The sequence below is a fragment of the Danio aesculapii genome, chromosome 14 (assembly GCF_903798145.1).
Source record: "Danio aesculapii chromosome 14, fDanAes4.1, whole genome shotgun sequence".
Taxonomy (NCBI): Eukaryota; Metazoa; Chordata; class Actinopteri; order Cypriniformes; family Danionidae; genus Danio; species Danio aesculapii.
The window spans coordinates 39640931-39653826 of record NC_079448.1 but is presented as its reverse complement, the minus strand read 5'-3'; the positions used below and the strand labels follow the sequence as shown (position 1 = coordinate 39653826).

The following is a 12896-nucleotide window of genomic DNA, read 5'->3' as shown; positions in this document are numbered from 1 at the left end:
GCGATTTCGTTTCCACAACAATTCAACATGTAATTCTCACCGCCAGTCAATACCTCTCTCCTGTTTGTAAAGCTTGTGTTTAAAGGGACCATGAGGGATCAATCGATTGCCCGTGAAAATATGATTTGGCTTTCCCATTTCTTCCGCTTCAACCCTGTTGTGTGGGAACCGAGGCTAAAGCCCATTGGGATAACAGAGACTTCCATTTACAACAGCTTGTCAAGCTTTGTACATGGGGCTTGAGTGCACTTCTATTGCCAGGCTGTCAAATCAGCTCCTCTATTACTTAACGTCCAACCTGAAGGTTTAGCATAATGCATACTTGTTTAAAGGTGAATTTACTTGTGTTCTAAGCTTATAAGATAGGAAAATGTATGTTTATTCCTGTATATTAAAGTGAATATTTAAATTTACAGTCATTCAGATCATTAAAATGTGTATAGGAAATCAAATATACTGAAAAATGCACTTACTTGAAGGACAGAATGACCCACTGGGCTGTTTTCTGGCAGCTCACCCTCGTAGTGTGACTTCTCAAATTTGGGGACATTGTCATTAGCATCTGTTATGGTGATCCTAAGGAGGGCGCTACTCTGGCGGGGTGGAGAGCCGCCGTCAATCACTTTTATGTTGAGGTCGTATGAATCTCGCAGCTCTCTATCCAGGTTACCCAACACAATGAGTTGCGGCAATTTCTCATCAGAGTCTTGTGCCACCTGCAGGCTAAAAAGGTTGGCAGCTTCAGGGCCGGTGGTTAGCGCATAATCAGCGATGCCATTGCTTCCAGAATCCCTGTCCGTGGCTACAGGAATTGCAAAAAGTGCACCCACATGTGTGTTTTCTGGGATCGACAATGTCAAGACAGGTGAGGAGAATTGGGGAGTGTTGTCGTTTTCATCCAAGATCTCAATGCGGCCTTCAATAAGCCGAGGTCCTGTGCCTTTCATCAGGTCTGTAATAGACACCTCAAATTCTAGGAAACAAGGATCACCCTCGAAAAGGTTGCGACAGTCTTTAAGAGACTCCCGATCGATAGAGTTCTCCGTGGTGTAGATTTCCCCAGTTTTGCCATCCACGCGGAGGTAAGGAGCACCAACCTCCAGCTTGTAAAGGTGGCCGGTGTCTGGCAGGCCCTGGTCAGATGCCAAGCTGCCAATCAGGGAGTTCGGGGGCTGCTCCTCGGTCACCTGGTAGAGAATGGTGTTGACTACATTTGCAGAGCAGCAAAGGAGAAGCAAAATCCACACTAGCATGGCACTCCACCGTGACCACATCGCATTGGCACTCTGGCACATCGTCAGTCTGTTGCTGCAAAAGATCAAGCAAACAAACAAATGCGATTAGAGAAACATTCATTCCTCAGACACAATCCTTCAAAGTCTCTGACAGTGCCAAGAAGCCCGTAAACGATGGCAGCCACAGAGTTTTATGGTACTGATTCCCTGGGATTTATGATTGATCGCCCCTTCATGTGTTGTAAACCTCTCCTTTTTAGAGGCAGTAAATGTGTCACAAACAGTTACTTGTGTTTGACCTTCATTCTGCAAACTTCATGTCATGTCTAATTCATAAAGACAACATATGTCAGCGTTCCTAAGAGATGCATTGGCTGACTGACCCTAAGAGAGGAGGAAGCTAGCAGACAACTGATGTCCATTTAAATGATATTTGTTTTTGCTCTACTTGATCTACCGTTTCCAAGCTATTGATAAACTGTCTTGATGTTCATTTCCAGAATCGTGCCGGGGGTCAGCAAAAGGGTAAAATCCATCAAAATCAGCCTAAATGTTTGTTTTTCTTTTCCCCAGACATTGTATTTAAAATCCCAGTGAAAATTGACATACAAATTAAGATTTTTTTAAACTTATCTCATTCTAATATTTATTAAAACATTTTTACCATACAAAAAAACAGGGTGTAAAAACATCAGTCAGACAAAATAGGACCACAAAAAAAGAGTGAAATATAAAACGTTTATTTTAAAGCAGTATCACATGTGAATCTTCCCTTTCCTGTTTGACTCTTTAGGTTATTGAACACATGGTGGAAGAGTATGGTTTTCTAATCTTCCAATGGCCACTTCAGCTGATAGCTATTCGCAGCAAATGGCTCCCAATTTGTGGAAACATCACACTGCCACAGGGAGTGTAATAGACCAGAGGGTGTCTTGACAACAGCCCCCTCCTGCCACTTCACCAAATATTAACAGCCTCAGCATGAGGTACTGTGAAAGAACATTAAAAAAAGCCAATCAAATAAATAAATAAATCACATTTCGTTTAATCCCTCACGTTTAAGGTCATGTTACTTTGATGTTTCCCGCTGTGGTAATTGCAGACCCCTCTAACATATGTGGAATGTTATCCCACCATGCTCCCCATGGCTAATGAGGCACGGCTCTAGATTACTGTCCAGAGGAGACAGACACCTCGACTCGACCCAGCGGTGAACCAATGGGGGATGTGTGAGTGTTGCCACTAGTTACATTCTGCCTGTGAATACCAAACCTAAAGATCAAGATATTTAAATATAACTTAATGATAAGATCAGAAAATAATAATAAGATAAATAGACAAAGAAAAATGACAGTAAGCAAAATGAAGTAGCCATTTGGTGACTAATAGGAAGTGGGATCTTCTACACTCTCATCAGTATTGATTGGTGGTAGTAGTTTAGTGCATGTACCATTCAATATTCTTCCATTAGCAAACGCATGACATAGTGAGCCTCTCACGAACACATTACATAAAAAAGAAATAAGTAAATGTGGTTAGAGGGGAAAAAAGGCTACCTTTATGTCACAAATGTGTAATTTCACACACTCACCTATACATGAAAAAACAGTTTTAATTGAAACAAATTAGACACCAGTGAATATAAATACTGTCGCACAACTGCAGCCACAAGGCACCGATGCTGTAGGGAGAACAATGCACTAATGAGGCTGAAATGAAGGGTGGGATGTGTGACCCTGATCACACATATGATGAGAACTTGACTCGTTTCTTACTAATTTCGCAGTCTAATTCTGAATCTGTCGAGACAGATGACTATGGCACACTTTTCATGCGGCTAATTAAACAGTGCAGAATGCAAAAGGGGTTGGAGAGGTGAAAAATACCTCAACTTTAAAGGAACGCACCCCTGATTGTGATCTCGAACAACCATCTCATAGAGATGGCATTTCACAGAGATGCGTCGACCCTCGGCTGAAGGTGTGTGTTGAATTTTGTACCATGTGTTGATAAAAAAGGTCAAAGTGAAAAAGCTGAATGGAAACCTCAAATGAATGGGGTGAAGGATTAAACGGGTTAGCTAACAAGCTGTTTGTTTAGACAAAAAAACAAAAAAGATCAAGTTATGAACTAAACCAAAACATCACATCTTTATCGTGCATTCGAAAAGTCAACAAGTCTCAAGAACATTCTCGCAACATGAAAAGCGTGTGAATCTGTTTGTTGCGATGAAGGGTTTAAGAAGCTCTCACGACATTCACTCTCTCAAGGGCCCAGCGTAAAGGGTCTGTGTTAAAGGGTCACTGTACACTGGGAACCCAAATGTGGGCTGTGGACATCCTTTCCCACACTCTTCTGTGAATGTGCGTGTGCGCACATATGTATGCTCCGTATGTCTGTGGGTGTGTAAAACTTACACACAAGATCTAAAAACAACCACAGCAAAGGAATGTCAGTATGTGTTTGCGAGCAGATACACGAGCAAATGGAAAATGACGAACAAACATGAAGGTCACGAGAAAAAAAAAAACAACCAAATGTGTTTGAGTATATGAAATATAAGGGGGACAAAAGCTTGAGCTTTTGGTGAGGAACTCTCCTTTGAAATGGAAATGTGTAAGTGCGTATGAGTGGCGTGCCTTAACGACAGCAACATTTACAAGACACAGGAGGCCTTAACAGAGTCAAATCAAGCACTGCTACCTAGCAGACAGATTTCCTTTCAGTTGTAGAGAGTTAGCACTTAGCCTTCACACAGGTACACAATAAGCCCAGCCATTACAATGACAATGGGCCGTCGGTGGGGCTTTTCTTCACCTCCGAGCTTTGATCGTCATCATTACATGGTCAGAAAGGCGGTTTATGACAGGCCCTAAATCAACACACACCGTCCACCTCTCTAATAACGTCTTCAAATACAGCATCGTCGAGCCACAGCTAAGATCTCCTCACAGGGAGACAGGCGTCGCCAGAGTTCTGTATTTATGACTACTGTCATAATCCTGAGAGAATTTATGTTCAGCTCTCGGGCTGTGTAGTCTAATTCATCTTGTACTGCTGTGTATAAGCTGGATGTCATTAATATAATCAATAGCTGTGAGCGAAGGGGAAGGTTTGAATAGCCTTTCCCCCTGTGGAATCTCCCCATCGGTTCTAGCGAATTATTCACAGTACATTTGGCCAGAACTTTTGCGTCAGCCTTTAGGGGAATGTGGTTCCCCTCACATTTCCTGTCCGCAAAAAAACACATTATGTTCATTTCACACCTGATCTCTTGTAACAACACCTCCTACATCTCTCTGTCTTTCTCTTTCATAAGCATAACCATATTTTTGTACCCCCCATGCCCTCTCAGAGATGCGCTCATATATATACTGTCGAGAAGGCCATTGTGTTGTTGCGCAGGGGGAGGTTAACAGATTTAACGGGCTAATTACTATTCTAAAGCCTCCCCCGCTGACATGCTTTAAAATTGCTGTATGATTTTCTCTCTCCCTCACTCTTACCGTCTCGCTCTCCTTTCTCCTTTAGAGACTTGTAACGAGGAATTCATCATTGTACCAATGCTCACCATTCCTCTGCCAGCAAAAAAACCCCATGGGAATATGAGGATGGCATAACTCTGCCAAGACACCCCCCCCCCCCCCCCCCCAGGTGGCATCCAGCTCAGCGTGAAACTGCAAGGTGATTCTAGGGAAAATAAAGCAATAAAAGCATTTACGTAACCATCATGGCAGGAGTCAGATTCCTGGACGAGGCACAGCGGTGCCACTGCGTCATGGTAACACATCGAGTCAATGATTGTTCTAACCCCTCCCCATCATGGTTTCGATGTGATAATTAAAGAATTAAATTAAAGCACTGACATTTATGAGGGTTCAGGAGTCAGCTCATGTCTGAAGCTTGGAGAATGATTGACTCAGAACCAAGTGTGAGAACAGCATCTGTCCAAGGTTAATGGTTAACTCATCCAGCTCAACTGACATTTTAGTACGCACCTGAAGTTTCTTTGAAAAAAATACATCAGAAGAGTTATTTGCTTAGCGCTACACGAGATGAGTCCATAGTCTCAATGAGTAATATTGCCAATTAATCAGCACGGAAAATAAAAAAGTGTGTACTGACCTCGTGAAAATAAAACATTCTTATTCACTCAGTCAACCACCTGAAACCACATAAATGAGCTAAAATAAAATACAACAGCAGGCGACGAACGCTAACCAACTTCATCTGATATATTCAAGGCTGACCAGCACTCACAGCTACTGACTTGAGCTCACGTGAGCTTTTGTCCTCGGCTGCAGCCATCCAAGCTCTACGGGCCACCAGCTCCACGGCGCTCAGTGACCCGTTCAGGATGGGTGGTCCAAGTCCCCCACCCCTTCCTAGCCAAGTGCGAGGCACAGAGGATTACTTTAATTATTTCATTCAGCCATTGTGGGGCCAGATTAGTCTGCGCCCGCTTTCAGACGAGATGAACTGCTGCCCCGCTGCTGTCTACCAGGCTGTTACACAGAGAGAGCTGGCCAGTCACAAGGCTGGCACACAAACTCTCACACACCATTACACACGGCTAAACACACACATACACACTAATAGAAAAAAAGAGAGGGCTGCTTTTAATATTATGGGTTAAAAAGACAACGTTGTAATGGATCAAGGGAAATAGCCACTTTAAAAGTGGCAAGATAATGAAGGCCAGTAAAACCTCAATACTAGGTGATTACTTTACTGGGTACACTTGTTATATGTTTTGACAATGACACATACATGAAGAATATAATAAGTTAAGTTAATGTTCTATTAAACAAGATGAAACAACAGCTAAACTTTAAGTCTCACCATCGCAAGGGGCACATTATTGGCTCCTTCACTACAACAGTGTGAAGTTGTCAATTGTACATATTTCTAATAAGACCAGTTAAAGCATTTACATCAGGGCACTTGGTAGTGACATAATGTAGTTAAAAGCTATTTTAAGCGCAAAGAAAACACTAGTGTGTGAAAACTTTGTGCGCATGTAAAGAGTCTAGTTTTCTCCCATTTCAATGGGCTCCCAAACTGTTTGTGTTTACGCCCCTCAGATTTACAAAGCGTGAAAGCCTGAAAGTGATAATTATTCATTGTCTCAAAGTAGAATATTTACAGGACACAGTCAGTTGAGGTTGACTGAGCACACACGTCCAAACATAAACTAAGTTTAGCAAAACATAAATGTTATCATGTAGCATATGGTATAAGAGACTGAAACTATAGCCAACTAAAACGATAGTATATTTGTGTTTTGTCAGCGTACCGTCCGAAGCCTCAGCGGTCTGCTGTTGCTATGGTTTCCTCTTCAGGCAAGCGCGATTTCCGTTCGTGAACGACTGTTTACCAAGTTAAAACACGAGCCCTGATCAACTTGCAACTTTTGTGTCAAGTAAAATTTGTTGATAAGTACAAGGAAAACACGTGGGAATACCAGTAGACTTGGGTTTCGACTTCTTTTAGGACTACTAGGCTGTATTATGGACTCAGCGCCCCATTTCATAATTCAAATCGAATCCACCAATAACCGTCCGTGTGAGGTGAGGAATATAGTTTCAGTGCATTGACAAAACTGAGCAGTTAAAAATAAAACAGAAATAACCTGTTTATAAGATCCGCAGATCAATAATCTACTGGAACAGCACTAGAGTCTCACCCAAGTGCCGGAGAGAACTTGTGCTGATGCCTGCAGAACACGATCTCGAGCAGAGAGGAAGGGAAATGACTTTTACCCGCGGATGAATGCGGTCCGAGTTTGACCAGATCATTTGCAAGCCATTCGGTACAAGTTTACATCCGCCTGAAAGCCTCGCCACAGAAAGAATCGAGATGTCCGATCGCAGATGGGCGGAATGAAGCCCCAAGGCTGCCAGTGTTTTCACACCTGTCTCTTTCAGGCGGACCAGACAAACAGGTTTGAAAAGCAACCCGATGACGGGAGCGGCCAGAAAGACCGGATTCCGCTGTTATGACAGGCAATGCTTTTGATTGACTGAGTTCCGAGCAAGGAAATTAGTGCGTCTCGCGAAATGTGACTAGTCGGCATTCTGCGGGTAAAATTAACCGCAGCATTTTGAAAATAGCGCACTGAGATGGAGAAGATATGCGCAAAAACGAAAGCAACAGGTGTTGTCGGGGCAAGCAGCAACTAAATAAGGTATCAGGTTAAGGTTGCAATCATAAAATGTCTTAAAAAGCCCATAAACATTGTTTATTCTTTTTAATAAATACTGCTTATACGCGCTTTATATTCAAATAAGTGCAGTTTTTGTGTGAGGGTTTCAGGTCGGTGCTTTATTCATCGTTAATGGACAGACGTTCTCGAGGGCACGAGAAAGAGTTTTGAAAATCACATATATAGAGAGAGGAATCGATTAAAATCCGCGAAGCTCCACTGGCCAGCAGTTGAGCTTGATAAAGATGCTTCATGTGGATCTATGGGTCAAGGGTTTATTTTCTATAGGCTATGTGGAAAAATAAGAGCAAGCGTATATTGACCACTCGAGCGCTCGGTTTCTTTTAGAAAAATCAATAGCAGTAGTGTAGGGAAAACATGTCACATGCGAGCTAATCAGCTCTGAGGACAATCGGGGGCGATGTTAACTTGAGATATCGATAAATTCGGGTTACTCAAGCTGAGGCGTGCAGCGCGTAGTTATTTGCTCCGTGAACAAGAAACAACAAATGGACTATCAAATCATCGTTATGTACATCGAGTGGTGTAATATTTCTACCAGTTTTGATTTATACAGATGCACAATGACAATACATTTCTACGATGAAAAGTTAATCTTTGCATGTTACGGACATGCAAATTTGTAAATATAAAATAAATCTCATATACCTTAGCGGATAGTAGCTCCTCTTAGTCTTGACTGATAGAGTCGGACTGAAAGCCGCTTCCCTTTTCAACACTATAAATCAAGCGCTTGGGAATCCAAAATTCAGCACCACCGCAATCCTGTCGATACAAAAAAGCACCCTTTTCCGCTGTCAGCTCTCTTGTTTCTCATGAAAAATCCTCTTTTTAACACGAAGGGCACGCTAAAATTGTAGCAAAAAGTGTCACGTCAGAAAATAAGAGCGCGCAACTTGGGTTACGCACATCAGAGAGATGTGTCCTCTCCTTGCGCACGGAAGGAAACCCTGAACCAGCGCTACTCCGGACCGGACTCACAGCATCCCGAAACGTCCAATTCCACACGACAACATCCTCCAAAACTTCAACCTTCAGTCCACAACTGTCTGTGCGTAAAAGTGAAAACAGAAAAATCTTCCAAGGCTATGTCCGGTAGTGTCCTGTGCGCGTGCTCTCATCGTCAGTTCAGCATTGAGAGTTACCGAGTACGCCGGGGCTCGCGCTCTTGCCGCAGCTCACCGCGCGCGTCTATACTGTGGAAAGCCTATGTGAGAGTGAAGTGATTTCCGACCGATTGCGCTCTCGCTCTCCCCCTCTCTCGCTCGCTCGCTCGCTCAGTCCCTCACACAAGAACATCATTTTGAATCGTCGAGGGCGGAGCTTTGAGACGTGCTCGTGTGGACTCCACACAACAAAACCTCTTTCGTATTTACCCAAACATTAACAAGTGCTAGTGTTGCCATATCCACGTATTATAAGCGACAAGGGATGATTTTTCGTAAAAAGGTTTTAAGTAATTGGAGGCTCCAGAACAGAGTAGCTTTTAGTTTAAAGTGTGACCACTTGTCAAGATTCTACATAGAATTACGCACACTGCTTTCTATAAGCAAATGAGTATGATGTAAAAAAAAAAAGAAAAGAAAAACAGTAGCTAGGTGAGAAACACTCAAATGACGGCTGTTTTTAGGTGTTGGTGATATAAAGAAAGCAATTCTGAATGCTTAATTTGAACTTGTTTAGCAACACTAAAATATTAATGTCATGTGGACAATGTTGAAAGTAAGCAGGGGATAAAATTGAGCTTGCCAGTTTTTGACAAATATCAGAGATATTGGAAAATGAAATGGACTGGATTTCATCCATAAATTGTTAATGTTTTCAAGCAGCCCCCCAAAAATCATATACTCTGCATATTGTCCTAATTACTAAATAACGTGTTGATGAAATGCAGTAACCAAAAGGAATTTGGTTTGAGAAAAATTAAAATGGTCTCTCCGAATATGCTATATATGTAAATTGCACTGGCTTTTTAAACAATATTGCTCAGGACAAAATTAAAAAACATACACCAAACTCACAAACACCAGGTGTAAACAGGACCCCCCACCCCCACCCCCCAAGACCAAAATGCATCTTAATACCAGATTAATAAATATAAATATAAACAGGGCCTCAGAAAGTAGTTCTGCGTGCTTAAATGGTACTTGTTTGGCAACACCCAATGTAAATTACGTTTATGGCTGTTTCTAGTACACACTGGTTCAAAGAACATAGGGGTCAAAGAACAATGAAAACGTGCTGATTGCAGTATGCAGTGTATTTATACTACACACAAAATGTGCCTCATCAACAGTAAGGCAAAGTTCTAACATTGGTGAACCCGTGAGATTTATCCACTTATCTAAATGTATAATTGAATATGCAAAACACTTAACTATTGGAATTATTTAGTTAAAAGACCACTACCATGTAATGGTTAGGAAAGACAATTACGTTAGGTTAGCTTGATAATAAACCTCTGTGATCTGGCAACACTACCAAGAGGCATACCTTTGAGACTCTAGACAGGAAAATAAATAAATAAAAACCTTCGGGATGTCTCACGAAATAACACTAGTATTTCCATTCCATTTTCAACCCCATCATGCTGCGCGCGCATCCCTGTTTGGTGCAGGTGCAAGCTTCCTCACAACACGTATCTCAATACATTTTTAGGACCAATAAAAACGAGTACTAACATAAAGACCACAATTTAAAATGCACGTAAGACGTTACCCTTATCTTTACGCTGTCAAAGGACACATGTGTATCACTCGCAGACTCCAAACGAAAATTCTCAATCACCTCACACGAGAGTTTCGATTGCAGGCACGACTGAGTCATCGAAATGTCTCGATGCAGTGCGGGTTTCAATCACTCGCTACTTAGTGTAAAAAAGGATCAGCTGCATCAACACACCATGTGAAACGATATTATGTAGTTTATCACGCTGTCATGAGGGCACTAAGTAGGAGGGAGAGGGAGAGAGAAAAAACTCCCTGATCCATAAACGCCACTGTAACAGAAATGCAGCAGGAAATGTTCATTGTGCTCTTAGCGGCATCTAGAGGTCACAAGTAGAATACTTATTACACAAACTAACGCACGTAACCCAATACACGATGTGCAGGAGATAAATTGAAGTAAGGGTGCTTACCTTTGTACTTTTTTGTTCTTTCACAGACAGCTAAGCAATTTCGCCATCTGGTTGCATCATCTATGTGGGTTTCTGGTTGCACAGATGCTGAAATGCAGAAAACAGAACTATACAGAATTATTTAGAGGGCAGTTTAGAGGAGGTAACAAATACTTCTTTTATCTTTTTCATTAAATGACACTTAGAAACATACCCTGCAAAGCTCTGTATTGTATATCAAACTTGGCAAGAACTGACCAAAGAGTGTTGGAGCAAATTTTAATGATTTACTTATTACATATTTATTTACTTCAAACAGGCCTGTAGCCAGGGGGGGTTGGGTGAACCGAAAGACTCACCCCTCAAGGTCCAGAATTTGTCCCATACATGAGCTCATTTGTCCTATTTTGACTGCTACACCATCATAAATTGTGAAAATAACCTTTTGAGAAAAAGGCTTTAAGATCAAGTCGAGTCCTCTGTTGACGGTCACATCAGTATGACTTCAGCTAATCAGTTTTGGCCTGTGCAAACTATTATTTTTCACGAGTCCAGCATCCAACTGTGCAAGAAAACACACAATTGGATGTAAGTGAAGTAATCTTTCGCTACTGTATGTTTTTTAAAAAGAGAAAACATTTTACAAGTGACTTTAATTCAAAATCTTGGACCTATTCTTGACGAAACAATAAAAACTGCTAAAAAGGTGTGAAGCACCAAAAGCAGATCATGTTAAAATTAATATAATTTAATATAATATGAATACTAATTTGCCTATTGTTGTTATCCAAGAGTTTTCAATCAAATGTACTTTTTGTTTTTACAAGAGAGGCTAGAAAAATCATGAAGCTCTTTTATTATTATTATTATTATTATTATTATTATTATTATTATTATTATTGTTGTTGTTTTAATTCTGTTTCAAATTCTGACCAGGGAAAGTTGAATGTGCTGGCCAGTTTGTTATTAATAAATTACAATACACTCAAAAAATATATATACAGTATTTTTTTTGCTCGTTCAAACTGCTTATTAAAAATGAGCTGAAACAACACAATTATTGAGATTTCATTGGGACAGCTTAATTTTTTATGTTCAATCCACATAAATTTGTTAAAAGTGTTAAGTTAACTTAATCAATTTGTGTTGCGATGACATGAATGAATTGTGTGGAACCCTGCATTTTTTACAGAGTAGGCTACAATTTTTAATTTAAAACTTTAAAAGATTCATATTTTTTTCTAATGATATATGATGTAATAAATTTGTATTTAAAAAAAAAACCAAGTATTTATTTATATTTCTTTAATCTAAATCTTTAGGAAATATTTTGGTGCATTAAAAAGTGTTGTTATGAGGACCACCCATCAAGCTAATTCAGTGAAAAATAGTGCTTAAGATGTCACTGAAATGCAGTATTTAAACCTCATAATTAAAGAGACAATGAGGCGAATAACTGCAAAAAGGTCTATATTTTGAGAAAAAAAGAACCACCCCTTTCACCAGGCTAGCTACAGGCCTGTCAAATACGATACATTAGAAGCCTACAGATAATTGTGTAATTATTATTATTATTATTATTATTATTATTATTATTATTATTATTATTCCATTTGTGACTATTTGAAAATAAGGAATTTATTTATGAGGCTTCAAATAAAATATGAGCATTGAGAAAATTGGCTTTAAAGTTCACAAAATGTCTTGATGGAAGATGATTTTACTCTTATTCTGATTATTTCTGGCATAAACAAAATCAAAAGTTAAGCAAAATGAGCAAAATATACCTGTGCAACGTAAAACTGGTTTTGTGGTCGCATTTTGTGCCTGTGTGTTAAAAAACAGAAAGAAAAAGGGAGATAATGTCCATAAATAAATCACAATTTGCATTTTATTTAATTCCAAATTAATTTGGACAAATTCAAAGTTAAGTTATTATGGCACAAAAAAGCATGATGTAGACAAAAAGTAGCTTTAGAACAAAATATTTTAACTTAAAATAAATATTTACACATGCCCTTTAAGTCTACAGTGGCCTTTTTGTTACTCACTCTCCTTAAGTTGCATCTAAATTTATATTTATATATATATATATATATATATATATATATATATATATATATATATATATATATATATATATATATATATATATATATACAGACCATTTATGGCAGATTCAAAATAGCTTGGTTACCAACATACTGGTAGTTAGTTAATATGACTCAAAGTAATGTTTTCTATTTATTTTTTTATATTATAAAAGGAATGAGAACATTGCCCATGGCAACTTTAATGTAAAATAGTTTGGAATATT

The 12896-nt window shown here is 39.7% G+C and overlaps 1 protein-coding gene across 4 annotated transcripts in view; it reads right to left on the bottom strand.

Moving 5' to 3' along the window:
• pcdh1b (protocadherin 1b) overlaps positions 1-12896 on the bottom strand; it is a 285146-nt gene that overhangs the window by 271874 nt on the left and 376 nt on the right. Inside the window, exons 2-3 of one of the 4 annotated variants that reach the window (XM_056471900.1) lie at positions 10601-10687; positions 474-1308 (exon numbers count right to left, since the gene is read on the bottom strand). In XM_056471900.1, coding sequence (XP_056327875.1) covers positions 474-1295 — 822 coding nt within the window. In that variant the 5' untranslated portion in view covers positions 1296-1308; positions 10601-10687. Of the gene's footprint in view, positions 1-473; positions 1309-6997; positions 7175-8109; positions 8733-10600; positions 10688-12896 lie in introns of those variants that run through there. The other 3 variants (XM_056471899.1, XM_056471902.1, XM_056471901.1) reach the window with 3 other exon arrangements.